This window comes from Esox lucius, chromosome 13 (genome assembly GCF_011004845.1).
Source record: "Esox lucius isolate fEsoLuc1 chromosome 13, fEsoLuc1.pri, whole genome shotgun sequence".
Classification (NCBI taxonomy): domain Eukaryota; kingdom Metazoa; phylum Chordata; class Actinopteri; order Esociformes; family Esocidae; genus Esox; species Esox lucius.
In genome coordinates this window covers 5,606,392-5,633,749 of record NC_047581.1, presented here as the reverse complement: position 1 = coordinate 5,633,749, position 27,358 = coordinate 5,606,392, and the positions used below count along the sequence as shown (strand labels likewise).

The 27,358-nt window shown below is 39.8% G+C and overlaps 3 protein-coding genes across 5 annotated transcripts; all 3 read left to right on the top strand.

The window, feature by feature from the left end:
* Position 1: 1 nt before the first annotated feature.
* ak6 (adenylate kinase 6) lies at positions 2-7,009 on the top strand. The gene is made up of 5 exons (XM_010896038.4): positions 2-275; positions 647-739; positions 861-919; positions 5,039-5,184; positions 5,415-7,009. The coding sequence occupies exons 1-5, from the start codon at positions 239-241 to the stop codon at positions 5,602-5,604; spliced, it is 525 nt and encodes a 174-aa protein (XP_010894340.1). The 5' UTR covers positions 2-238; the 3' UTR covers positions 5,605-7,009.
* Positions 7,010-8,916: 1,907 nt separating this feature from the next.
* Positions 8,917-16,179, top strand: marveld2b (MARVEL domain containing 2b). 2 transcript variants are annotated; one of them, XM_010896036.5, is made up of 8 exons: positions 8,917-9,098; positions 9,729-9,810; positions 10,734-11,951; positions 12,068-12,103; positions 12,277-12,452; positions 12,670-12,841; positions 13,153-13,203; positions 14,066-16,179. In XM_010896036.5, the coding sequence occupies exons 3-8, from the start codon at positions 10,755-10,757 to the stop codon at positions 14,183-14,185; spliced, it is 1,752 nt and encodes a 583-aa protein (XP_010894338.2). In that variant the 5' UTR covers positions 8,917-9,098; positions 9,729-9,810; positions 10,734-10,754; the 3' UTR covers positions 14,186-16,179. The 2 variants fall into 2 exon arrangements, with proteins under 2 accessions (XP_010894338.2, XP_010894339.2); XM_010896037.4 differs by lacking the exon at positions 8,917-9,098 and adding an exon at positions 9,138-9,499 and having other exon boundaries at positions 14,066-14,185.
* Positions 16,180-16,612: 433 nt separating this feature from the next.
* Positions 16,613-27,329, top strand: oclnb (occludin b). 2 transcript variants are annotated; one of them, XM_010896035.4, is made up of 9 exons: positions 16,613-16,903; positions 17,921-18,014; positions 18,333-19,011; positions 19,553-19,720; positions 23,576-23,697; positions 24,783-24,890; positions 25,996-26,167; positions 26,358-26,399; positions 26,522-27,329. In XM_010896035.4, exons 2-9 carry the CDS (start codon positions 17,956-17,958, stop codon positions 26,618-26,620), a joined length of 1,449 nt encoding a protein of 482 aa, XP_010894337.1. In that variant the 5' UTR covers positions 16,613-16,903; positions 17,921-17,955; the 3' UTR covers positions 26,621-27,329. The 2 variants fall into 2 exon arrangements, with proteins under 2 accessions (XP_010894337.1, XP_010894336.1); XM_010896034.5 differs by having other exon boundaries at positions 16,615-16,903; positions 17,916-18,014.
* Positions 27,330-27,358: the final 29 nt, after the last annotated feature.

Sequence of the window (27,358 nt, the reverse complement as noted above, 5' to 3'; positions counted from 1 at the left end):
ACACAGCCTTGTTTGGGGACTCACATGGGGCTGTGTTCTACACGTACTCGGTGTGCGAAGTTTTGTTGTATTTTACTGATAAGTAACTTTGATTGAGTGAGTAACTGATTGTTGCTAATGTTCAAGTTGTGTTTACAAAAGTAATTGAAACCAAATAGGAGAACTTTTCGAGTTCCTAAGGTACCTGTAGTTGGTCACGTGTAGCACGCAAGGCGATTCACCGCACAAGGCAGCCGCGATGAAAATCATGAAGCGACCTAATATTCTTCTAACAGGTAAACACTTCTTCATCCTTCTAGATAGCCATCTAATTAACGTAACAGTTCATGAATATATTATTTGAAATTGCAGCTAATAGATCATAGCACGATTCTGTGCTTGCTAATAGCCAATGGTGCACCTAAAAGGTCGAAAGATGCTGCGTGGTCACATTTCATGGTGTTGTGAATGCTGTAGCCTGGCACCAACCGTATTCTAAACTTTCGCCTCGTTCACTTTCATTTGGTTTTCTACCGAAATAAATAAACAAGTTGCTGAAGTTTGGGGTTGAGTTCCATGTGTTATTGAGAAGCAATTATTCTAGTAGCGTGTTATTGACGATGAGGATGATGATGGTGGTTCTATTCATAATGGTGACATTTTACAGGCACACCTGGTGTAGGGAAGACTACCCTAGGAAAAGAGCTTGCCCAGAGGACAGGACTAACGTATGTGAATGTAGGGGACTTGGCCCGAGAAGGTAAGAGAACATTACCCAGTAAATCATTGGAATGCCTTATCTCCACCAGAAGTTTCTGAAATTGTTTAAAACAAAATTGATGTAAAAATACTGATGATGGTGTTTGTGTTTCTCTCTCTAGGACAGTTGTTTGATGGTTTTGATGAGGAGTACCAGTGCCCAGTGTTGGATGAGGACAGAGTAAGTGTTTATTTGAGAGTTCTGCTATAGTTATGATAATTAGTCTAAATCTGTTAGTGAACACTTCTGCTTTGCCGAGATAATCCATCCACCTCACAGGTGTGGCATATCAAGATTCTGATTAGACAGCATTATTATAGCACAGGCCTTTTATTGTGGCCAGCCTAAGGCACACCTTTGCAATAATCATGCTGTCTAATCAGCATCTTGATATGCCACACCTGTGAGGTGGATGGATTATCTCGGCAAAGCAGAAGTGCTCACAAACACAGATTTAGACTATTTGTGAACAATATTTGAGAGAAATAGGCCTTTTATGTACATGGGTCTTTGAGTTCAGCTCATGATAAATGGGAGCAAAAAAAGTGTTGCGTTTATAATTTTGTTCAGTGTGGTAAGGAAACCATTTTATTTACTAATATGTAACGATAGATGGTGAATTTAATAGAGAAAATTGAATAGTTGTAGATATTATGCAGGAACAAACAAAAATTTTCACTTAGTTAATTAACAGAAAAGGAAGTCCAAGATGTTTTTTTTCTAGCCATAGACATTAGAAAATCCACAAGGGCTGAAATACTTGATCCAGGTCTGCTGTCTAGTGCTGGTCCTTTTCTTCTCCAGAGCTGTAATGCTTATTTTCTGAAATCATGTTTGGAAAACTGCAATGAACCCTGGCCATTTGCTTGTGGTTGAAAAAATATTGTGGAGTTCCCAAAGGAGTTCCCCAGTGTTGGAAATAGAGTTCACACTCTATATTAATGATCTGTTTAACTCTGTGGGAAACTGTAACACCTTTTATGCCCATGACACAGTATTGTATGTGGCTGCTCCTTCTTGCATAAGTGTTTGCCCACTATTTCCAAATCCTTCAAAATTCACTTCTGTATCTTAGGTTCTTCACTTGTGGATTAGGTGCAGATAAAGCGAAGTACAGGTGCTGGTCATAAAATTTGAATATCATCAGAAAGTTGATTTATTTCAGTAATTCCATTCAAAAAGTGAAACTTGTATTATATTCATTACACACAGACTGATATTTCAAATGTTTATTTCTTTTAATTTTGATGATTACAACTGACAACTAATGAAAATCCCAAATTCAGTATCTCAGAAAATTAGAATATTACTTAAGACCTATACAAAAAAAATATTTTTAGAAATGTTGGCCAACTGAAAAGTATGCTTATACACTTTTTGTTTCTACCACATATTTTCCTTCCCTTCGCCTCTCTATTAATGTGCTTGGACACAGAGCTCTGTGAACAGCCAGCCTCTTTGCTATGACCTTTTGTGTCTTGCCCTCCTTGTGCAAGATGTCAATGGTCGTCTTTTGGACAGCTGTCAAGTCAGCAGTCTTCCCCATGATTGTGTTGCCTACAGAACTAGACTGAGAGACCATTTAAAGGCCTTTGCAGGTGTTTTGGGTTAATTAGCTGATTGGATTGTGGCACCAGGTGTCTACAATATCGAACCTTTTCACACTATTCAAATTTTCTGAGATACTGAATTTGGGGTTTTCATTAGTTGTCAGTTATAATCATCAAAATTAAAAGAAATAAGCAATCAAAATGTATCCGTCTATGTGGAATGAAAGTTTCACTTTTTGAATGGAATTACTGAAATCAACTTTTTGATGATATTCAAATTTTATCACCAGCACCTGTATATGCTACTGTGTAGATCCCAGAATCTATTTTTATTTTAATTTTATTGCTACCCTGGATGGTCCTGTTAGGAAACATGTTCCCTTCTACAAATACCTTGGAATTTGGTTGGATGAAAAGCTCTCTTTTAAAAAACATTGCTAAACTGGTTAAGAAGTTAAAGAATAAGACTGTTTCCTTTCATAGAAAGAAATCATGTCTATCATCAACATAGAAAGAAAATTGTGCAAGACGCTTTTATATCGGTTCTAGATTATGGTAATGTGCTTTATATGTAGGCTTCAGTGTCAGTATTGAAACCTCTGGTTTCGGGCTATAATGCAGCTCTTGTGTTTGTTACAGGTTCAACGTTTTGTGAACCATTCTCTTATACACTTTCTGAAAGGCCTGACATTGGTTGATGTTTGTTCATGAGGTTGTCTTGCTGAAACTTCCTCTCACTTTAAAAATGAATTTGATAAACAGCGGTTATCAGACCCAGGGTTTTTTTCTATATCTTTTCATACAGTAGAATTCTGCTCCATGATAAAATATGAAATATTGTTTACTTGACACCTACAAGTATTGCAAATGTATGTGCTATGCCTTGGTTTTATTCAGTTTTTTGTAATGGTAGGGTACGAAGAGGTTTTATTTCTACTGAATATCTTGGTAAGCACCGGTATTAATAATGTGTAATGTACTGTATAAAACCGTAATAGTTTAGTAGTCACCTATAAATGGCTGGTCATCCCACTTCAGAAGGAGCATTTATTTACAGACCAAGGAAAGCGCATTTTAGCAGCTCTTCGGAACTTTGATCAGAGAAGGGTTTCGTGTTGGTATTTACAAAGCCTTTAGTGCGTCCTTACAGATAAAAATATTCTGTACAGTTGTGCTAATAAGTTTGCATACCTTGGCAGAAATTGGCATTTTTGGCATTGATATTGAAAATGATTGATCATGCAAAAATTTTTTATTTAAGGATAGTGATCATATGAAGCCATTTATTATCACAGTTATTTGGCTCCTTTTTAAATCATAATGATAGCAGAGATCAACCAAATGGCCCTGATCAAAAGTTTACATACCCTTGAATGTTTGGCCACACAAGGTCACACACACAGGTGAAAATGGCAATTAAAGATGAATTTCCCACACCTGTGGATTTTTAATTGCAATTAGTGTGTATAAATAGTCAATGTATTGTTAGCTCTCACCTGGCTGCACAGAGCAGGCTAGATACTGAGCCATGGGGAGCAGAAAAGAACTGTCATGGAGCTTTATAAAGATGGAAAATACCATAAAAAGATATACAAAGCCTTGCAAATGCCAGTCAGTACTGTTCAATCACTTAATTGGAAAATGATGGGATCTCTTGATACCAAGCCAAGGTCAGGCAGACCAAGAAAGATTTCAGCCAAAACTGCCAGAAGAATTGTTCGGGATACAAAGAAAAATCCACAGGTAACCTCAGGAAAAATACAGGCTGCTCTGGAAAAAGACTGGTTGTTTCAAGGAGCACAATATGACAATACTTGAACAAAAATGAACTGTGGTGGTCGAGTTGACAGAAAGAAGCCTTTACTGCACCAATGCCACAAAAAAGCCTGATTTCAATATGCCCGACAACACCTTGACATGCCTTACAGCTTCTGGCACACTTATTTGGAGTGACAAGAACAAAATAGAGCTTTATGGTCAGAGCTTTATGGTTTGGAGAGGGGTCAACAAGGTCTATAGTGAACAGAATACCATCCCCACTGTGAAGCATGGTGGTGGCTCACTGATGTTTTGCGGGGGGTGTGAGCTCTAAAGGCACGGGGAATCTTGTGAAAATTGATGGCAAGATGAATGAAGCATGTCATCCGAAAACACTGGCAGACAATTTACTATTTTTAATTTTTTTGCACGAAAGCTGTGCATGGGACGCTCTTGGACTTCCCAGCATGACAATGACCCTAAGAGATCACAAACATGTGGTTCATGCAAGCTGACAAAAGATTTGCATGACCTGGAGGCATTTTGCCCAGACGAATGGCCAGATATACCACCTGCAAGAATTTGGGGCCTCGGACAACCATTACAAAAGACTGCACACTGTAATCGATGCTAAAGGGTGTAATACATAGTATTAAGAACTCGGGGTATGCAGACTTTTGAACAGGGGTCAGTTGATTTATTTTTTATTTTTTTTTTGCCATGTTTTGTTTTGATTGTGCCATTCTGTTATGACCTACAATTGAATGTGAATCCCATAAGAAATAAGCCATGTTTTGCCTGCTCATTCATGTTTTCTTTACAAATGGTACACATATTACCAATTCTCCAAGGATATGCAAAATATTGAGCACAACTGTGACTGCAGTGCTTTCCATGTGCCACTCGTCATATGTCAGTGTGTTATGAGGAATAAAAAAAATGACTAAAGGCCTCAATCTCAAGCGGCTTCTTATTTCTTTGTGTGTTCCAGGTGGTGGATGAGCTTGAGGACAAGATGGGGGGTGGAGGGATGATCGTGGACTATCATGGCTGCGACTTCTTCCCCGAACGCTGGTTCCAGATTGTGTTTGTGCTCCGCACAGACAACACTAACCTCTATAGTCGGCTGGAGGGAAGGTGAGTCTAATCATCCGGATTGGAATTTCAGGAGTTCCCTTTCTGCAACATTAGCCTTAACACTCTCATTCAATCGTAAGGACTACACTCACTCCCTTAGCATACACTCTGATCCTTCTTTCTTTCCTGTTTTAGTACTTTCGTGTTATTTTTTATTTTTTTTACTTCATTCTTTATCATTGTCCTCCACGCTTTAACTGAACTGCTCTGTACCTCCATCTAATGCATAGGGGTTACACTGGGAAAAAGCTGCTGGACAACGTCCAGTGTGAAATCTTCCAGACCATCTATGAGGAGGCCATGGAGGCCTACGATGAGGAGATTGTCCACCAGCTGCCCAGCAACGAACCTGAGGACCTGGAGCGCAATCTGGAGCAGATAGTCCAGTGGTTGGAACAGTGGATGAAGGACAACAACTAGCATGGACGCCAAACCCTAGAAATGTAAACCGTGCATGGCCGGAAACCTTCTTCATGCTTCATGTTTGGTGAACAAAAACTTCAAAAGCCTTTTATTAACTCTGCATCTCCATCACATTGTAGGATTTGCATATAGAGGCTTTGGTTTTGGTTTGAGCACAACGCGTATCACATCTGGTCAAGTGAATTGATCTACTAATCATAGATCAAAAAAGTTGTTGAACCGGGCGTGATTGGTGTTAGGCTGCAACAAAAATGTGACCCGGGTTTAAATTTTACATTTAAGGAATATTGCAAAATTCTGACAAACATAGCTGTTTTTCTGCAATGCGTACCTGTTGATTGGGATAATTTTGCTAAAGTGACTTAGCATGCACTCGCAGAATGCCTTCCTCCAAATAGCACTTAGTGACAACATTTCTATCTATGATTTTATTTGACTGGGTACTAGTATTTTCCCTAAAAGAGAAAACACTAGTAAAAAAAGTTTTCTAGACAAAGATATGGACAACCACTCACGCACCAGTAAAGAACAATTATGGTTGTCAGAGACCCAGAGTGATAAGATGTTAACATGGTCGCGCTTAAAGTGGCACCCTTTTTCCGATATAGTGAACTATTTTTGACCAATGCGAAGGTAGTGCAATATAAAGTATAGGGTGCTAATGGCTGTTTAATACACTTTTTATTTTAGATGAGATAAGGTTTATCCATACCTTCATTGTTGGTTGAAGGCAAGAGCAGTTAGCATGTTCAAGTACCAGTAGTACAAGAGCCTTTCATGGACTAGCTAGATCTCATGTAACGCCACGTCATCACAAGGTTAAGGCAGTGTTCTAGTCCAAATGCATGCATCGCTAGATCTCTTCTGAGGAATCGTTTTGCCAAGGATGGGGAAAATCGAATGCCTGTTAGTTATATGCATGCTGCATCGTCTTGATCGACTAAACTAAACAATCTTTGCATTTATTGCATTCCAGTAGTTTATACCCCCAAACATGTCCCTAAACCTGTTCAAGTTTTTGTTAAATGTTTTTTAGTTCATATTTTTTGTTAGTGTTTCTTTATTCTGTTACCCCCATAATTTCTGTTAAACCTTGATAGTGATATGGTCATTGTATTAATATCTCAACAACACTTAATATTGCCAGAATTATATTTTTTTTGCCCCAAAGGTTTAGATTCATTTGTTATATTACCTTTCCATATTATGACCAAGGCAACAGTTCTGAACTGTTACAAGTAAAAGATGCATGGAACATTGCATTTGGCCTCATTGAGCTAAAGTATTTCCATGAAATACTCCCATGAAATAGAGACAGTGGTAGTTTTGTATGGCTAAAGCTTTATACTGTACAAGGATGGAAGGTGGAACCACATAATAAAGAATATATAAATGCATCTACGATCAATGTGTCATGATTAGGTTGTCCATAGAGATGTATACATGCTTCTTTCTATCCCTTTGTCAAAACCAGCACACCCAGCAGGATCTGATGGTTTACTTGCAATCGTCAGCTTCAATCAGTGGTACAGTAGTGACCCCCACTGGTTGATTAATCAGATGTTTTGGAAAGGAGATCTAAATCACACTGTTAAACAAACGGAGGAACATATTCAACTCCCAAGTTTAACAAACACCTGTGTATTTTAGATTGTGAATATATGCGTAGTTTCACAGTAAGATGCTTCGTCTGCAAGCAATCAATAGTTACAACAGCCTTACCGGTCTTCAGCATGATGCTACCCCAGTAATAGTAATCCTTTAGCTAAAAAATAATCTGTTGTAAGAACCCCAGTCATTACATGCTAAGTATTAGACTAATTCCAAAGTTGGCATACCTGAATTGACTTAACTAATTATCCAGGTGTTGACCACTTGATTCAGGTGAGCTAGTTCAGTGTTACAACCAGGGGTGGAGCACAAAATTCTGGGCCCTGTACACAGGTGGTGTCTCAGGGCCCCTCCTCTTTTCCCACCCCTTTCCCCCCAATTTGATGCCCCTGGTTACAACTACTAAAATACCCCAGAATGCACAAGGTAAAGTTTCCAAACTCACCAACAGCATATCTGATATGAGGGAGTGATCATATTTACATATAAGGTCATTAACAAACAGCATGGCTTATTTTGTATGTCAATGCTCTCTGCATCTAACTGCTATACACATCAGCATTAGTATACATTACACCAACAAATGTGCTCAAATTGCAGAAAAATGCCAATTAGAGCCGTAAAGAAGTCAGCAATTACTAGTTTCTTAATGCCATAGTCACATAGTGATGGGTGCTGGCGAAACGCTCAGAAACTCTTGCCGCAGGGTGGAAGCTTCTATGAAAGTGGCAAAGTCACGTGATCTAAGCAAATGAAGTGTCGTTACTTCATACTGTTTCAATCCGGTTTCGTTCACCTGATGAACCATGCCGGTCTCTGAAATAAAAGCGAAGGAAAATGTACAGATTTCGAGGGTTGTTTGATGTAGGAGAGAGACAGACAACGGTGTCTATGGATTCCAGGATTTTCACTATTTTCTAGGGGGGTCACATTGACCTTGTTGAACGAAACCTTGTGAAATCCACGATTTGTGAGCAACAACTGGGCTACTAACTTGCATACACAACGTTCATACACAAATAGACGTATGAATCATATAAATGTTTCATACACAAATTAAGCTAATATGGAAATTCAAAAATACAACATTATTAAATACGGCCTATACTTTTTGGCACACATACAAAACTGACAATGATTAAAATATAACGATATAAATGTTTAGGCTACTTATATACTTTAATAGTCAAGCATCTTAGGACATTGTCCTTAACAATAATTATTGTCATATTATTGTATCGTCAGTTTTTGTTAACGGATATTTCCATATCTGTCCATGAAAACACCGCTCGTATGAAAGCGCTCCATGGCGGTGCGCATATTCAGATTTGAGAACGTTCCTCGCACTTATCTTCCACCTCGCATACACCTGTGCGTAAGATGTACCTGCACCTTTATGAACACTGTAAACTAAACATTTCTGATATGTTTCCTGGGTAAATATCGCTTTTAGTTTCACTAAACTGCTAACTTTTCAAATTACTCTTCAGTGTTTAGGCCTACATGCAATGTGTGCTTATACTGCCATCCAGTTGCATTACACTTATTTGACCAGCAGATGTTGCCAGAGTGCGTTGTTTCGAGCGTTTCGAAACATTGAATCCTTGTTTGACGCAATTGTTTCAATTGGCCCGAAGTTTCGGAAAGCTTATTTTCTCCCCTTCCCCTAGTCACATATTCTCTGTTTCAATTCCCTTTGATGGAGCTCCAGTCTCAACCGCACCTGTCTGGTCTGGTTTAACTGCCCAGGTGAGTTTCTGTTTCCGCCATACTTCTACGTAACGCGCAGGGAGGGGTCGGTCACGTGGTCCTGCTATCTGCGATGTGGTTCTGCGGAAGGTAATTGGCGGAAAGAAAACAGGTGAATATATCTACGGCAGGTAGGTGGAATTCGTATTACTACATGATAAAAAGTCGACTGAATTGTCAAATTTAGGATTTATTTTTTTACAGCGTAATCTTTTAATAATGAGCTACCTTAAATGTGTAATATGATGTATCAAATCGCCTAATTTTGCTGTTAACCTGAACCCGAAACTGGTAGCCTCTATTTAGGCTCACGCCTATTGTAACCGTCACAACAAAGTTCAATTAAAATGTAGGAATTACCAACCCGGAGCAATTAGTTAGGTAGCTAATTTTAATACAATATTCCTTTTAATTATTCAGACTAAACGTCATTAGATCATGCCAATTTCCAGCCTTTCATAAAACAGAATTTTTAGGAAATGTTAAGTGAGCTGCTTTGCATCCTTCTGGTTGGGACACTATTTATCAGGAGGTAAACATTAGCGTTTATATCGCATTTCCAACCAAACTACTACCCAAACGAATGTTTTGAGCAATACATTGCCTGGGGACTGTGTTATTACGAAGCGAAAGTCGAGTCTACCGACACCAACAAGTGTAGTAGAATTTTTTTTTTTATCTAACTGCCCAAGGGCCAGATTAGACCCAGAACCTCTGTCTTAGCATGTAGGTTAACTAACTACTCATTATTCTCATTCTAGGTGAGTGACACTGAGAAGACATCATGTTCAAACTGTACAGCAAGGCCGAGTAAATCAGGCCGCGTGACTGTGTGTGAAAGAGGTATTGTATTAGCACAAATCTTTTGTGGTTTCCAAGTTATTACTGCAAAATTAGTAATATCACTTGTCAGTTGTGCAAAGATGTTATGGCCTTTTGACAAGGAAGATAACATCAGAGAATAATTGATTGATTTATACAACACTGTCTTACTCAACATATCTTTCCCATCTCAGGCAAAGTTTGTAAGCAGAAAGTGATTTTTATAATATGTTTAGGATAAAAATAAAATGGAATTTTTATTGAATTGAATATCTTTTCAAATTAAATTAATTCCTACAGCGGGCACTATGACCCTGGAATTGAGAGTGAAGTGCCCTTACAGCTGAGCTACACAAAAACAAGGACCTACAATAAATATGTAAACTTGGGGAAGCAGGTAGCCTAATAGTTAACGTTTTTGATGCCAAAAAGATGCTTGATCGAATCCCTGGCCAGCATACATACATACATACATCCCTGAGCCAGCATGATGAAACATTTATTATTTCTGTTCCTGAGCAAGGCAGTTGACCTCTAATTTATAACAGTTTGTTGTTGTAAATTAGAACATGCTCTCAGGCAAAATAAGGGTTAAAAAGAGCTTAAATATAAATATTTGTGGGTGAACTTGTGTTGCTATCTGAGATGTTACAGTTTATCTGGTTGGCATATTCTTCCAAGCTGCCTGGGATGTTAGACTGCAGTTCGAATGCAACTGCTGTCCACACACACAAACACAACTGCCACCACTAATGTCATCAAAGAAGAGATCCTAATTCAAAATGGCCAACTGTCATTCAAGGTTTGATTGCTATAGGTCTACATGCTTGTTTTAAGAAGGAGTAGCACATTCCATACTGCTGGCGAGTTGAGGTAGCCTGTAGCTAGTCTTTTGGGTAATACATATGCAGATTTTTTTAACCCTCTGTCCCTGTTTGCTCTAGGACAGTGACAGACACGTTTCCATGTCCGCTGGAGGTGGCTTCACCGGCCGTTTCGACCGGGTCCGTGATCCAGAACCTTACTACGACCAGGTCCCTGTGGCCTCCTTATGGAGGGCTCCGCCTCCACCCCCCCCGGGGGCACTCGGGGCAAATCTGGCCGTGAGCATGGACCCCCTCCCCCCTCCTCCTCTCCCGGAACAGCCCCCAGTGGGCTCAGACTTCTTCCCCACTAGCAACGGCACCTCGGAGCGCCTGGATGATGACAGCGCGGCCATGGACATCAAACCGGTCCGCCGCTTCATCCCCGACTCCGTCAAGAACTTCTTCCGCGGCAGCAGTATTCGCGGCAGCAAGAAGCCCCTGACCTTGCCAGCGCCGCCCTCCCCGCCGCTGACCGAGAAAGATGACCTCAAACCGGGATCCACCGGAGGCATGCCCTGCTCCCCTCCCCATTCCCCTCACCCTTCCCCCTCCCTCCCCCGCTCGTACCTGGACCCGTACGGCGGCTCGGGAGGCAGCTACAACTCCAGGAAGGAGCACGATGCCCTACTGCTGGGAGCCGAGGCCGGGGAGTCCGTCTCGGGGCGCACCTTCCGCTCGGCCATGACCTACAGCGAAAAGGTGGAGGACTACAACCAGCGCTATGCCTACATGAAGTCCTGGGCGGGGCTCCTCCGCATCCTGGGCTGCGTGGAGCTCCTGCTGGGCGCGGTGGTCTTCGCCTGCGTGTGCGCCTCCATCCACAAGGACAGCGAGTGGTTCAACCTTTTCGGCTACTCCCAGCCGCAGATGTTCGGGGGGGGCGGATACAACAGCTACAACGGGCCCATGACCCCGTTCGTCCTGGTGGTGGTCGGGCTGGCGTGGATCGTGACCATCATAATCTTGGTGATGGGGATGACCATGTACTATCGGACTATCCTCCTGGACTCGTCCTGGTGGCCTCTGACGGAGGGCGCCATCAACCTGGCCATGGTGTTCCTGTACTTGGCGGGAGGTGTGGTCTACGTGCGGGACACGACCCGGGGGGGGATGTGCTACTACCCCATGTTCAACAACGGCGTAAACGGGAAGTTTTGTCGCACGGAGGCCAGCCAGAACGCCGCCTTGATCTTCCTGTTCGTCAACATGGTGGTCTATTTCGTGGGCGCCGGAGTGTGTATGAAGCTTTGGCGGCACGAGGCGGCGAGGCTGAGGAGGGAGGCACTGGCACAAGAGGTGAGAGCGGGTTGGGAAACAAACTCACACACACACACACCATTCTCATTTTGGTATGAAATGTACTAGTATTTGATAAATTCAATTTACTCTTCTCTTGTTGTCTTTGTTCTCAGATGAAAACCATTGGATCTTCCCTGCCAATACCTGTAGTAAGTAGTGACATACTCACTGCAGTACTAGAAAACATATAGCATCCCCAAAGCAGGTTCTTTCATGGTTTTCAATTAAGAACATTTTGGAATTAGGTTCACTTTCGGAATCAGAACAGAAAGGACCACATCCGTTCTGACAATACCGACTGGTACCTCCCATCCTTCCACAGCTGGCCGGGTCCAGAACCTCGGAGCAGACCCCTCTCCCCACTCTCCATATGATCCCAGAGGTGGACGGTAACAATTTCTCTGCGGCTGCTCCTCTGATGATGGAGCCGGAGATCCTCCGAGGGCACATACCGTCAGGACACATCCCCAAGCCGGTGGTCATCGCAGACTATGTGGCGTGAGTACTGACCACCAATATAACTTTTTGACCTCTCAGTCATTACACATTTTTGTACATTTCACACATCTGTGTTGTTGTTTTTTCTGTGGGTATTTGTATCACACCTGGGTTTAATATGTGCACATCAGGAAGAAGAATCTCAACATGGAAGTCATTTAATTGTATTGAGGGGCACTCATGGCTGACACATCTTTCCTATTTCCTGTTTCAACAGGAAGTACCCAACCATCCGTACAGAGGAGGCGAGAGATCAGTACAAGGCTGTGTTCAAAGACCAATATGCTGAGTACAAGGAGCTGCATGCTGAGGTGCAGGCAATGTCCCTGAAGTTTGAGGAAATGGATGAAATTATGAGAAGTCTACCCTCAAGGCCCTCCAGCCAAATGGTACTGGGACAGCAATAGAAACACACACAAGCATGTCACACACACAGATGCACACACACCCATTAATGAATTGTTTGTTGTTGTAAAATGTAAATTATAATGATAATTTATAAAATTAATTTGTTTTCAAATAAATGTAGAAATCTATGCCACATTAAAATACATAGTATGTAAAAGAAAACATTATATGGCTGTCTTTGTTAATATTTAAAATACATTTGTTTATATATGTATATATGCACCTCATATAACTGTCGTCTTAGTGCCTTTTCACCAACCAGAAAGTTAAAATCCATTTGTCTGTCTTTTAGGAGAAGGAACGCATTGATAACCTAATGCTGGAGTACCAGAAGAAAAAGGCGGTAAATGCTATAAATATTGATCTGTGGGAGGTTTTTTATAGCATGTTGGTTTGTATCTTTTTATTTTTTAAATAGCTCTTATTTTAGCAGGTAAGTTGACAGAGACCACATTTTAATTTACAGCAACAACCTGGGGAATAGTTATATGGGAGTAGAGGGGATGGAAATGGAAGCTGGAGTGGATAGTGTTAGAATACATTTTGGTGCGAGGGCCAGATTAGACATTTGGCCATGACACCAGGGTTTAAAACCGCAACTCACCTGGGTTTAAAAACTCTAATTTTATAATCAGTGACATGCGATGTTAAGTGACCACAGACAGACAGCCCCCTGTGCATGGCTATGTCCCCTTCACTGCCTTGGAACATTGTTGTAGACTGCCCCTTCCAGCAGAATCAGCTCTCCCATCCAGGAACCGACCAAGAGTAACTGGGATGCTGGGTGCTATGTTGCAGGCTAAATTGGGGGTTAAAGATCGCCAGTAGACTTTACCGTAGACCCTATTAATTTAGAGTTTCATATTGTTTTTGGTGGTTTTCCATTTAAGTCAATAAGCCTTTCCTCTTCACTGCTTTGTTAGACTTTTATCTCTGGGGCGTGTTCGCGCACACTAACAGCCATATGCACAGCAACATTTAAACACAGATACTAAAGACCAGGAATTTAGCTGGATGAAATGCTGCCATGCCTTTATCTGGTGGCTGTCTGTTCCACTGTTACCTTACAGGCCTTTATCTGGTGGCTGTCTGTTCCACTGTTACCGTACAGGCCTTTATCCACAGATGTCTGAAGAGGTTGAGGTAAGGGTGAGAGTGGCGGACAGAGAGATGGTCCTGAAAGTGTGTCTCATTCTTGTTGTCAGGACCCCACGTTCCTGGAGAAGAGGGAGCGGTGTGAGTATCTGAAGAACAAACTGTCTCACATAAAACTCAAGATCAACGAATACAACAAGGTCATGGACTGGAATGATGGATTCGGCTAGAGAGAAACCCAAGCACGCACACTGATCTCACCCGCCAGCTTTCTCTGTTAAGCAGTCTGGTTGCGCTTTGCCTCAAAACAGAACCTGACCGAAAATGTACAGCAGTAGCAGACTGCTGGTTTAAATTAGCTTCTCCCTCAGTCCATTAACACCTAGCATGAACATTAAAACCTTCCCCTTGCAGTAGATGGTTGACTTCAAACCCCAATCAAGAGGTTTTAGGAAGTTATTGAGTTCTGGATGTACTCATTTTAGAAGTGATTTGAGATGTTTGAATACAGGGGTTGCATCTGGCCCTATGAAATGGCTGCATTCCTTGGCCGTTATACTGACATGCAGAGCCATCATCAGACCCATTGACTCCCACAAAATGGCAGCCTGAACCATTACAGATCCTCAACATGTTCAAAAGATGACTTCAGACTGTGGCCTGAAGGCATTCTTCGGCTCTCCAAAAGTAAACTCATCCGCACTTGAAACCAATGCTCCTCTTTGACAGTGCAATTTCCCCATGTTCGGCATATGGTGTCATGATTTTTGAGACCGTTCCGCTTGTCATGTTGAATAACTTTGAGCAATGCATCTGCAATTTGGGCACAGACTATTTGGCCTCTTTGGAAATATGTCACTTGTCTCATGTTTACTGTGATTTAGTTACTTCCAAGTGACAGTCCTTTTACTGGTGGTGTTTCTGTTATTTTGTCCAACTCGTTTTGTATGCCTGAACCAGAATCCGTTGGTTTTCCTGCAGTTGGATAGAACATTAATTTTGGCATAAGATACCACAATTTCTACAAACCTCATCTTATAAAGCTGTAGCAGATTTACCCCCTTTCCCCCTTTTGATTTTAATCACATCCATTTGAAGTGCCACTGTGAAGCAGTGTTCTACTGTAGGTGCCAGAGATTCCAAGATGGTCACAAGGTCTCACAAACACTAACTCTGAACTGTTGAGTGGGGCTGAATAGCAGGGTTGAAGGCTTTCACTTAAAGATGCTCTCCAGCATCTAAAGCTCTACGAATACATTTTAACACATCATCTGAATTGCAGTTGGATGGACAGTTGGATTGCATAATACACCAAAATGGGACCCTTTTAGCTTATCAGCACCACAAGATTACTGGTTGAAGTTATCCTAAAGCTCTGTAGTGCATCTTTAAAACTGCCAGATGTCAAATTGTATGAAGTTTTTAATTATGTACACACAAATGTACATTTGTCTTCTGATAATGAACTTTTTGAATAACATTGTTTTATTTCCGTCCATGGTATTTTTTTAGTTTTGCCTTAAAGGGACAATATGCAGTTCAAACAGTAAGTGGTCACCCCACCTCTGTTTTGTAAACGGCTGAGAGATGGTAATGGAGACAGCTATCAAGACCCAACCATTCATGATATCACCGTTATAGATTATTATTGAAATTTTAAGTCTATAGAATGTTTACTTTGTTTAGAGTAAAATTATGTAATATTTGGTTTTGATGGGGCAGGACAGTGAAACTGAGCTGATAAGGAATGTAATAATTGTTTGTCTCAAATTAATGACTATATAATTTCCTTAAAAGTAAGAACAAATTTAAATCCCTGATCAATAGTTTGCTCAGTAGGCTAAAATAACTTGTTTTTTTTCATTACTGTGTAAATTTTTATACCTTTGTGGTGCACCATTTTTTTGCAAACAGTACAAATTGTACCTGTAACTAACATCTGTTCACATTTTCACCGCAGACCTTTCCACATATTTTTCTAACTTTTTCACCAATTGACAAAGTATATTGTGTGCTTTATTTAGTATTTATTAATGACTGTTTTGCAAATTGAGTTGTGGGTGTAAAAGAATGAATAGTCATGTTTCATTCTCATGTCGATTCACGTGGTCTATTGGAATTCAACACCTTTTAGTTTAGTAATAATGTTAACAGTTGTTTTTATAAAAACATTATGATGGATTTCTGTTTTTAGCTTGCTATAATAAAGGAAACATTTTTTGAATTACTGGTGTTTGTTATTTGGGATTGTATGATTGTAGCAGTTGTGTTTTTGACTAAGAACCTAAAAATAATTCTGAAGCCTTTTCATACATAGTTAATAAGTTCTCTGAGTCAGAAAACCAAGGAAACTAGTGGAACATTTTCTGTTGAACATACTCTTTAGCTGATTTACACACATTGTGAAAGAGACAGAAAGACTGTATGTGGAATCTTAACTAGTTCTCATGACCTGTTGGTTTCTCTGAGAAAAGCCAGCAAGAAGCCAGCTTGAAGAACTGGTTTGGTCATGATGGGTGACTACTAAAGGAGGTTGTTGTGTGCCTATCAAACCATAACATTCTCTTTTGACAAAGGAGTCATGTGACCTGACGGGAAGCTATACCTGGTATCAAGGTAGCTAATATAGAGACCTACAGTTGACAATGTATATTCAATGACCTAATGTTTTTTGTCCAAATATTTTTCCATTCAATCTAAATGTTTTTTGTAGGACTAATACGATTTGTGAAAAGGAAGACAAGATCACATTGATGTAGAATATAATTTGTGTTCTTCATAGTGGGAGGGCGACAAAATGTTCTGTGATGAATCTCTGTGATCTCCAGTGGAAGTGAGTGACAGGCAATTGAGCGGTTACGCGCATAGGTGTGTACCTCAAGGAGTTTCAGCCGACATCGACAGAGCAGAGTGGGTTATCAAAGAAACTGCGATTCTCCGTACAACAGGTGAGTTTTTCGTTTATGTTTTTGATAACTTATATTTCAACCTAAATTGGATAAATTTCAGATCCTATTTACCAAATGCCTTTGGATTTTAAACATGGAATGTACTGTACCGTTTTATAGCCTCCTTAGCTTACAATTTAATAGCTTCGTGTACTGTATTTTACAACAAAGCCGAAGACTTTCAAAACAATATTTCGAGTTTAATTATATTTTGACCCGATATAAATGGTAAAATATTAGCAATTAAATTCGAAACGTTTCTCCACTATATATGTGCTTTTCTTAAGAGAATCGAACGCCACATTTGTATTTTTCTTTTTTTTCTTTTTGAAATCTATATAACTACATTTAATCGTATTTTTAATACCAACGAGTATTTTTATGTACGAGTAAACAAAAGTTTTAATAGCGTCTAGCTAGACTTTTAAACTATTCTCTTTAAGAGAATAACTTAAATTCAGGGATCTTCAACCTAGGGCACGCGTGCCACTCTTGTCACTCGGAGGTATTTGCCTTGACAAGCCTTTGCATAAAAAAAGTAACCTAACCTATTAACATTTTTAATTACTCTTTTTGTTTTATTTGTAATTATTTCCACCATTTGTAAAAAGTGGAAAACATAATAGAAATGACATTGGTTTTAACTACAAGGTTGTACTTCCCTCAACATTTCAGTCTTGATTGACATAAGCTTTTGCAGCAGTTGGCACCGCTCAACCTGCTTCTTTCCTGCTGAAATTAAACTGAACTGTGCTGACAGGTTTTAACATTGCGACTTGCAAGCCTTTCATTATTTAATGAAGTTCAGGGGCAAAATGGCTTCAGTGTAATCCCTTGTTTGTCAGACCTCAAGTATACAGCGTCATTTTAAAACAGGACATGAGGAAAACCTTGAGGCAAGAGGCAGACTGTTCTGAGAAAAGGTGTTATGTCCAGGTATGAAGATCTTTACTTGCATGCAGTGCCAAAGAAATGGAAAATGTGATATTGTTTTTCTGGTTTACTCTGACAGAGTAGCAGCGAGTGGGTGAAGTGAGGAATAAGACCTCAGCATGCCGTCATACGATAAACATAACCCCCCTTCCTACCCATACCACCCAGGCAGCCGACGGTAAGTCCACCAGCGCCCTCTACTTCCCGCCTCACCTGTACCTCATCCGTTTTGATCTTCAGTGTTTGTTGATTTACGGAAGCAAGATTCAAGCTCTACCACAAAAATGTTTTTCACCTATCCAGACCCTTTGGATCTGTCAACAATGTGGGTCAGGGCAAAATGGGATTGGTTGACTGTGCCCAGCCACCTCATCCTACAGTTGTCCTGTTGATGGAGTGTGAAAACTAATAGGAGTAACATTGTATACCATTCCACTTTCCCCACCCCGCATCGATCTCTTCTTTATCCTTCCCTTTTTTATTTTTATTTTTTTAGCCAAGAACCACGGCACAGCCATCTCCAGCGGGTCTCCAACCCGGCCAACTCCTACTATCCCGATGAGGAGATCCTCCACTTCTACCGCTGGACCTCTCCTCCTGGGGTGATGAAGATTATTTCCATCATCATCATTATTCTATGTGTGGCGATATTCGCCTGTGTGGCATCCACGCTGGCCTGGGACTACGATATGGACATGATGGGAATGGGCGGAGGCATCGGCATGGGCACTGGCATGGGCACTGGCATGGGTGGATACGGCGGAAGTTCGTACGGTGGCAGCTCTTATGGTGGCATGGGCATGGGCTCTTCATATGGCGGGTACGGAACCCAGACCAGCCCCGAGGCAGGGAAAGGCTTCATGCTTGCCTTAGCAGCCATCACATTCATCGTGGTGCTCATCATCTTCGTGCTGGTAGTGTCACGGCAGACCACGGCCCGCTCGCCCAAGTTCTACCTGGCAGTCATCATCCTGTCAGCCATCTTGGCAGTGTTGATGATCATTGCTACTATAGTGTACATGGTGGCGGTGAACCCCATGGCCCAGTCATCCGGGTCGGTTTACTACAACTCGATAATACAGCTGTGTGCCCAATACCAGAACCAGAATCAGGCAGCCCAGGGCATCTTCATCAACCAATACCTTTACCACTACTGTGTGGTGGAACCTCAGGAGGTACAGTACTAACCCAAGCTTTACAATTAAAACTAATATCTCGTATTATACTACTAATTCTAATGTTATACATCTATTTTTCCAGTACCTTAGTAGATACAAATAACACTACAGCACATCATACTTTCAGTTTAAGGTTCTAATGGTATTATGCATAAGATACAGAAGGCCAACTACACAACAGAATTTGATGTTCCAAACGTTGCTCACCATATGTGTTGACTGAATAGTGACCAAGACAGAGAGCCTTACAAAAACAAGTCTTGATCAGTCATTGAAAAAAGATGCTGTAAGCAAATTGCCATACCATTTTAAAAGATGGATAAAAACAGCCAATTAGTGCAAAATATTTTATTGCAAAATTGTCAAAACAGTAAATCATCAGAAATGAGATCTTGATATGTAATCGTATTGATAAGAAACTAAAATAATGTAACTTTATTTGTATCACCACTCAGTTATGTCATGCTGTACTCAACTGAAACCTAATTTCTTCTAATATTCTATACTGACTTTCTCTTTCATTCCCTCTCCCTTCCAGGCCCTAGCTATGGTCATGGGTTTCCTAGTATTTGTGGGTCTGATCATTCTACTGGTATTTTCGGTAAAGACACGTCAAAAGATTTTACGATGGGGACCAGACAGAATCCTTTGGGAGGATGTCAAGCTCATTAGCGATGGCCTGCGAACACACACCATTGGAGAGTGGGTAAGTGTCCATAGAAAGTGTGTGGCCACCGTAGAGAGTAATTGTGTGTCTATGACCATCGGAAAATGTCTGCAAAGTTTCAGCAAATTTTGGCAATTGTGTGTTTGTTGTTTAGCTGACGCCATGGAAAGTTATTTGTTCCTGGGGTCCACCAATGACATTACAGACTAACTCAACTTAAAAATTTACTTATATTTTCCAAAACCATTACAGACATTTAGATTTTAAAAAGTAATACAAATTATCAGCAACTGAGTAGACTAAAATTTACATTTGTTTCACTTGAACATTCAAATGTAGTCATTCCAAAATGCTAAACTAGAAGAACAAAGTTTGAATTGAAAACATATAAAATACATACCAGAGGTTTGTGCCCTGTTAGAACTACAGAGAATGTGACTGAAAGATTCTTGGCATATGAACTGACTTTTAATTGCTCCTCAATTTTGATGTTTCTATTAAACTCAATGTGCCTAAGTCATACAACGTTTTTGCTAACAAAATTAGTCCACTATCTTTACAGAGTTAAAGAGCTTTGACCATCTAGTGACACATCTTCTGATTAATATGAAACAAGAAACTTAGATTAAGACTCATTACTTAGAAAATTATATACTCAGAAAAAGATGCAGAGAACTATACTTTACCAAATACATCAACCATTTAAGAGGATATAGACTGTTAAAAATGTGGTATTGTTATAGGTGCCAAGTATTTAAACAATGTATTGTTCTGCGTATTCACGCATACCTTTAGCTGTGTATTGAATGTTTATTTATTTGTAGGTTATGATTATTTACACCAGTGTGACTGTAGAAGTAAACTTTTAATGACAAAGTTTCTTTAAGAATCAACATCTATCAAAATGATTGAATCATGCCCCATCAATAGTCACGTTGATTACGCCCTCAGATTCTTTGGCTTCATGACGAACCTGCCAGCACTAGTAATTGTGGTGTATTTATAGAAAAATGTTTCTGTGTACTTATGTCTGTTGTTTTTTATGGGTTAGTGACTGTATGTGTGCCCAGTTGACCAGTGTCAGTGTATTTGGTCAGATCTGCTCAAGTGTTCAGTGGCCTGAAGGCTTGCGTATAAAAACTAGTCTCTGAGCCTCATAGTATGAGACCTGCATGGCTTGGATGTACAAGGGTCCTTCATAATGTCACAGGCTTTTGTCAGTTTTCTTTGTCAGACAGTTTTTAAAGTGGTTTAAAATTGGTAAAAGAGCATGTCTGTGGTTTTGAGATGGTGGACTGACATCATAGCAGTGATGTCTGCCAGACACACAGAAATGGATGATGCCTCCAGGATTTCAGAAGGGGGAAGAAACAAAAAAAATAGAGACTAAACTACAAGGAGAGGAGTGAGCAGTGAGTTTGGAAAAATTAATTTGTTGGAAAAGCAATGGAAAATTAGATCAAATTAGTTTGTCATTTTTAGCCAAGGTAAGACACTTCAGTGAGATGGCACAGCGATAGTATTTGGAGAGGACCAAGGGCAGCATGCCAATTTTTTTTTGACACCTTTAAAGAGTACATGCTGTTTTGCCCTCTTGACAACAGCGGTGACATTAATGGGCCATTACAAGTACTTGGATGTGTGGGTGCGTTAGGGTAGATGAAGTGGATAGGCATTTGATGTGTCAGGAGCAGGATCATAATAGTTGAGATTTCCAGTTTCTGGGAGTGGAATTCCAATGCACTATACTCATTTCATTTTTAATTATGTAATGGTAAATAATTACTTTTTAATTAATGTATCCAGAAAAATGACACTGTCAATAGATTCAACATTTCATAACGATACGACATTAGGTTCACACGTAGCGAATTGACCAGGTGGAGGTTTTTGGTTTAACAGTCACAACCCATTAGCCATTGGCAGGATTTGGCATTTTGGTGCTTGTGTGTTGAAAAAGTTCTCAAAATGTTTTTGTTTTATTCAAACTGGGTTATTTAATTGAGTCCTGGCTTGCACATTTGTATGTTTTAAGTTGTGACTGGCCTTCATGTTGATCTAGTGTTACTTTCTGATTTTCTAGTCCAGCTGATACAAAACCAAATACCCAAGATTGTCCTTTCTGTGATTTCAGGTTTATAAAACTTGGCACTTAAACAATACATACTGTACCTTAAAAGGTCAATGTAGGTTGCCTTTTTTTTTTATATCACCATCAATTCAGTGTCAAAAAGTTGCAAATATAGCTTTGTAACAAAGCATAGTTTTCCATTCACCTCACCAAATGCTATGTATCTGTTCTGGCGGACACACTGGCAGGCCTGTATTGTAGAGGTATTTTTGTCTTAAATCATGAATATTATTTTGCAATTCAAATGCATGTTTAAATATGGACAATGTGCTGGGCAGTAAAGAACATTGTATTTATTGTCTTATCTCTGTGTTTTATTCTGTGAGTAGATACTATTGATAATTGGTTTACAAGACAGCCTCCAACCTTTTACGTTTTCCTTAAAGTAACTATTAATGTACCAAGTATAATGCACCATTCTTTCACCTGTCGACTGGACGAACAGTTTTGACATCCTCTGTGGTATTTGAACTGTAGTGGATGGAGCTGGAAGTGGATGAACCAGTCGAGTCTGGATCAGTGTTCAGTGACCACATTGTTTACTTCACAGCAACTACAGCTTACTTGAGGGCTGTGTATGATGGGGAGGGAGTTTCATGTGTAGTTTCTGGGAGTGGCCTCTCAATTAGCCAATAGTCCCTGTTTTGTGTTTTTGTATATCATGATGAAATATTTTTTGGGGAAATAACATTCTGGTGTGGTACAAGGAACTGTAATGTCTCTTCAAACAATAGACAGTCAATACTGTTCAAAGTTGTAGTCATACAGACAATATACACACCAACAAAAGGCTCCAACAAAATTGCAGGTTCCTCTTGACAGTACAACTGTAATAGTTGATAAAGGATGAGAATACAAGAGGTTAATGGCTCATTAGAAGGAAGATTTGATTAAGTGTAATACAAGAAGGCCCTTGCCAAGGACTGTGTTGGGTTAACGAATGACATGTTAATATAGCATTGATAAACTTTGATTGGGCTCATGCATACAGATTTGGAGAGTTTGTGCAGTCTAGTACATGTCTTGTATTGATCTCCATTATGTCACATACTGAAGGTCAGGTTCGTAAACAACCAATGACAACAAGGGGGAGGTTTTTAGTCAAACAATGGTTAGCTATGGTTGGTAGATGGGTGCTTTCATGTTTTTTTCCAAATGGTAAAGTAATGCTTTAATTGTTGTATTCAAACTGTGTTACAATGAACTGAACCAACATGTTATTTACAAATTTACATTTCAGCAACTGTGATTGGCTAGTTTTCCTTCAGTTTCTAGTTGTGATAGCATCTGTGGTATTTTAGCTCTGAAGGATGAAAGGGAAAGTGGATGAGCCGGTCGGTTATGGGTCAGAGTGCTTAGTCAACTGCACTATTTACCTTACAGCAATAACAGTTTACATTTAAAATGAGGGCAATTGTGGGAGGACAACCTCTAAGCAACTTGAAAAAAATGAAGTAAAGGTTGGAGTCCCAATACTACCATCCAATACACAACAAATGTTCACTTTGTGTCTAATAACTTGTATAGTACAGTATTTGGACAGATTTACATGATGTATCTACCTAATGATAGTCTGCTACTCTTGAACTAATGAGAATTTGCATAATGTTTTCTGGTGACTATGTTCTTACTCTCCTTTTGGGTGTCCTACAAAACAAATTCCACACAAACAAATTGCTCTTTTACGGAAGGTTAGTTCATTACCTCCGTCTCCATATAACTCAACCTCTGTTTCCTAATATTTTGATCCTGGTTTTCTCTAGGTGAACAATGTTTCTGGGGAACCTGATGCTCTGGTGAATGACTATAATAGTAAGCTGGGGGGTTCGAGGAATTACCTGGACGCCCCACCAGACTACAGCAGCAAACCCATCTATCTACCAGGGTAAGGATATCTACTCACAGTAGTGCCAGAAATTAAGCCAGGGCCAGGCATTTGAATCCAAACTGTTTGAGAGGAAGAAATTGTGTTAAGTGATATCATGGGTATACGTTAAAGTAAAGCCCTGTGGAAAGTTTTCATGATGGTGTTTTCCAGCATTTGGTTAAGCTACTTCTAAATGGCTTAGGTAACAAGCTACCACTTAACTACTTTGTGCCCCCCAAAAAATATTATATTAAGAATATGGCAATTAAATGCCAAAAACAAAAGGAAATACTTGCCTATTACTGTATTTGTTTTTTTCTGTTTGAAGATAGCTGTGAGTACTGTAGTTCAGCTTTATTAGCTAATGAAACACTACCAAGGTTTAAATGTAAAGTACCAAGCTAATGCAAAATACACTGTAGTTATATTGTTTAACTTAATATAGGCCAAAAATAGTTGTTTCACCAGCGTGTCAAAGAGATTATTTCCTAAATACAAAAGGTGCAATTCAAGTCATTTTAGCTAAGGAATTATTGTATAGGACACTGTAACCTCGTCCCCAGGATATTGGGCAGAACTATATGTGACAGGTTAGAGACTTAAGGACATCTAGCCTGTATATAACTATTGTTGCAACAGGTGATTCTTAGCAGTGTGTAGCATGTTAACATAAGAGGAGAATGTCGACTTTCACCCTCTGGTGGTGTGACATCCTAACTCTGCAGTAAACATGCCAAATAAGATCGTTATGTTGCCATGAGTTTCTCATTTCCATCACAGAACGGGTCAATTCTATGAATAATAATGTGCTGCAATCATAGTAATAATTTTTTTGGGTTGTTGATTCTGAAGTGATGAGGTTGAAGGAAACTGATTGACCTGCACTCTGGCAGCCCTAAGCTCAGAGAGTACTGTTAAGCTATAGGTTATATGTCTTTTATCAGCCTTGACACTTCATTGCAGTCACATTGGATATGAGCATGCAGATTCTGGTGCTACTTGTTTCACACTCCAACGAATCATACATGTTTTCATGGTACAATTCAGAAAGAGTTTATTGGAGGGGTTCAATCTTAACGACTGTCTGTACGTTCCAATTTCAGGAGCTCCGACATAACAAGCTCGTTGGGTGGCCTGAAGAGCAACCTGAGGGACTATGATACCGGAGCCGAATCTGGAGGAGAGGATCTGGATGAGGCAAACTTAGACATGTGCGTAGATAGACAACTGGTGGAATAGAAGTAGCTTGTTTATAAAGGACAGGTTGGAGCGTAGTGTGGTCCGCTGTAGCATGGGTTAAAAACCAGTCCACTGCTCTTTCCTTGAAGAGTCTCTATTTTCGCACGATCGCATAAGCGTAGCCGGCCAAGAGTAGTGAATATCTCTCTGACTGAATGACTGTCTGACTGATTACACATTGTTAAATAGTATAGTGGTTAGAGACACAGACCCAGGAGACCGGGTATTGAATCTGGCCAGGGACAAGGACGATCCGCTGAGGATAACCTGGCTACAGGCATCAGTAGCTACATACAGTATATCAAGCAAGCAAGCCAGAAGAAAAATACTGCAGCATAGGCTGAACTTCTCCACAGTAGCAGGAAATTCACCAAAAATGTGGTCCTGAATACAGGCCTTTGAAATGCAGAGCTGAAGTCCACTAGTATGGAACACCGTTTGGATCTTTAGGTTTCAGAAAGAATGTGTTAAATAACACTATTTAATGCATTGAATAAGCATCTTGACTATAAGCGTCTTGATCAGCACTTGAATATTAACCATCTAGAATGAATTCTGTGTGTACATTATAATTATAATTGTTTTTACTGAAAAGCTAGCTGATGGATTCAAACTATGTTGTCCCCTAACACATAACTATCTTATTGATGTGAAGTCATGTTTTTAACTGGGAATGCTGGACATTCCTAGTTAAAACTTGATTGCATGGTGGGCAGAAACAATGTTCTCCCCAACAACAACAACAAAAAACATCAAAACGACTTGGCTCACTAGTCACTTTTACCCATGGCCTTGCTGAATTTTGTGTGCCTAGTTTTTATTTCTTGTTCCCCCAATTTCTTTGTTAAATCAAGCATTAAAAACATCCCAGAAAAATGTAGAGCCAAATCCTATAGCAAGTTGGCCCTGCTTAATGAATCTAGGACACACAACTAGAATGAAATGTGTATCATGGTGTTAACAAGATCCTAAACTACTTGATATGAACGTGGGATAGAGTAGAAAGGAATGTTTTGGTAGAGTGTAATCTATAGGGTTCTCAAACTAATTCTATCCATCCTCTCCGCATCTCCACAGTGAGTTCCCAGCCATCCTAGATGAGCGGGAACGTCAGGACTACAAGAGGGAGTTTGACCGGGACCACCAAGAGTACAAAGAGCTGCAGGCTGAGCTGGATGACATAAACAAAGGCCTGGCTGAATTGGATAAGGAACTGGACAGGCAACCGGAGGGCAGCCCACAATTTTTGGTAGGCACTAAGAAATGCTACATCATATCAATATCTATTTTTTATTTTTTTGTATTTCTATTCAAATGTTGTCTCTGAGTCAATATAAAGCTGACGAGGCATCTTTAACTCAACTTCAGACAACATTTCAGATGTCTTCCTTAAATGACAGTGAGAGGCTAATTCTCTGTGATTTCTTCTTTTTAATTAGGATGCTATGGATGAGTACACACGGCTGAAGAACATTAAGAAGGTGTGTTTCACTACGTTTCCTTTTTGAGTCGCAGTCGACCAATCACATTCACCTATTTGATTTAACCACCCGAATCATACCAACTAGGTATTAATTGGTGTAACTACTACTTCTCTCCACAGACCCCAGACTACCAGATAAAGAAGAAGAGGTGCAAGTACCTGAAAGGCAAACTGTCCCACATCAAAAGAAGGGTCAGCGAATATGACCAAAGACCCTGAACCCGCACATATTAACACCAGTCCAGACCAACTGTCCATAAAGCGTGGACTCTGCCCATCTGTCCGTAAACGGGCTTCTGGTCTAAGAATCTAGCCCTGGCAGAAGGAAATCATGAAGACCATAATTGGAGAAGAATGTTAAACATGTTAATGTATAAAGTTGCTAATTTTCCTTCTCTAATAACTTTTTTGGGAGAGAATTCTCTTAATGTAATTTTTTTTAACACTTACCTCATTTTATAATTTGAGACTGCTCACCATCTATAGTAAATACGGAAACGTATGGGACTATCAATATTACATTCTCAGGGAATGAACTCAAATATTTTGTGTGTAGAAATAAATAGCTTGTGTATCCTTATGAAATGTAACTATTTTTTTTAATCCATTTTACATATCAATGTTGTTTCTTTTACATTATATAGCAAGCAAATGAACAATGCTCTCCATTTTTCTTGTATTGGCTGTTTTGTACATTTCTACAAATGTTTAGTCATTTGTGAAAATTGTGATTCTTTTTTTTTAAAGAAGATTTGTCTTTCAGTTATTTTTTGGGACATACATATTTGTATTGTGATTAAGACCTATTAAACAGATTCCTCAAGAGTAGTCTGAGGTAAGGTATTGATTATACAGCTCCCATTGTAAGTATGTAGCGGATTTTGATTGTGTAAATATGCCTTTGAAATAAAAGATTAATTAACAAGAATTGCTGTTTATTCAGTACTTTTTTTTATG

Excerpts from the sequence above, each read along its gene's own strand:
- ak6 (XM_010896038.4), top strand. The coding sequence starts at position 239 with ATGAAAATCATGAAGCGACCTAATATTCTTCTAACAG. Across the intron at positions 276-646 it reads ACCTAATATTCTTCTAACAG|GCACACCTGGTGTAGGGAAG; the intron begins GTAAACACTTCT and ends GACATTTTACAG. Across the intron at positions 5,185-5,414 it reads TATAGTCGGCTGGAGGGAAG|GGGTTACACTGGGAAAAAGC; the intron begins GTGAGTCTAATC and ends TCTAATGCATAG.
- marveld2b (XM_010896036.5), top strand. The coding sequence starts at position 10,755 with ATGTCCGCTGGAGGTGGCTTCACCGGCCGTTTCGACCGGGTCCGTGAT. Across the intron at positions 12,104-12,276 it reads CTTCCCTGCCAATACCTGTA|CTGGCCGGGTCCAGAACCTC; the intron begins GTAAGTAGTGAC and ends ATCCTTCCACAG. Across the intron at positions 12,842-13,152 it reads CAAGGCCCTCCAGCCAAATG|GAGAAGGAACGCATTGATAA; the intron begins GTACTGGGACAG and ends TCTGTCTTTTAG.
- oclnb (XM_010896035.4), top strand. The coding sequence starts at position 17,956 with ATGCCGTCATACGATAAACATAACCCCCCTTCCTACCCATACCACCCA. Across the intron at positions 19,721-23,575 it reads CACACACCATTGGAGAGTGG|GTGAACAATGTTTCTGGGGA; the intron begins GTAAGTGTCCAT and ends GGTTTTCTCTAG. Across the intron at positions 26,168-26,357 it reads AGGGCAGCCCACAATTTTTG|GATGCTATGGATGAGTACAC; the intron begins GTAGGCACTAAG and ends CTTTTTAATTAG.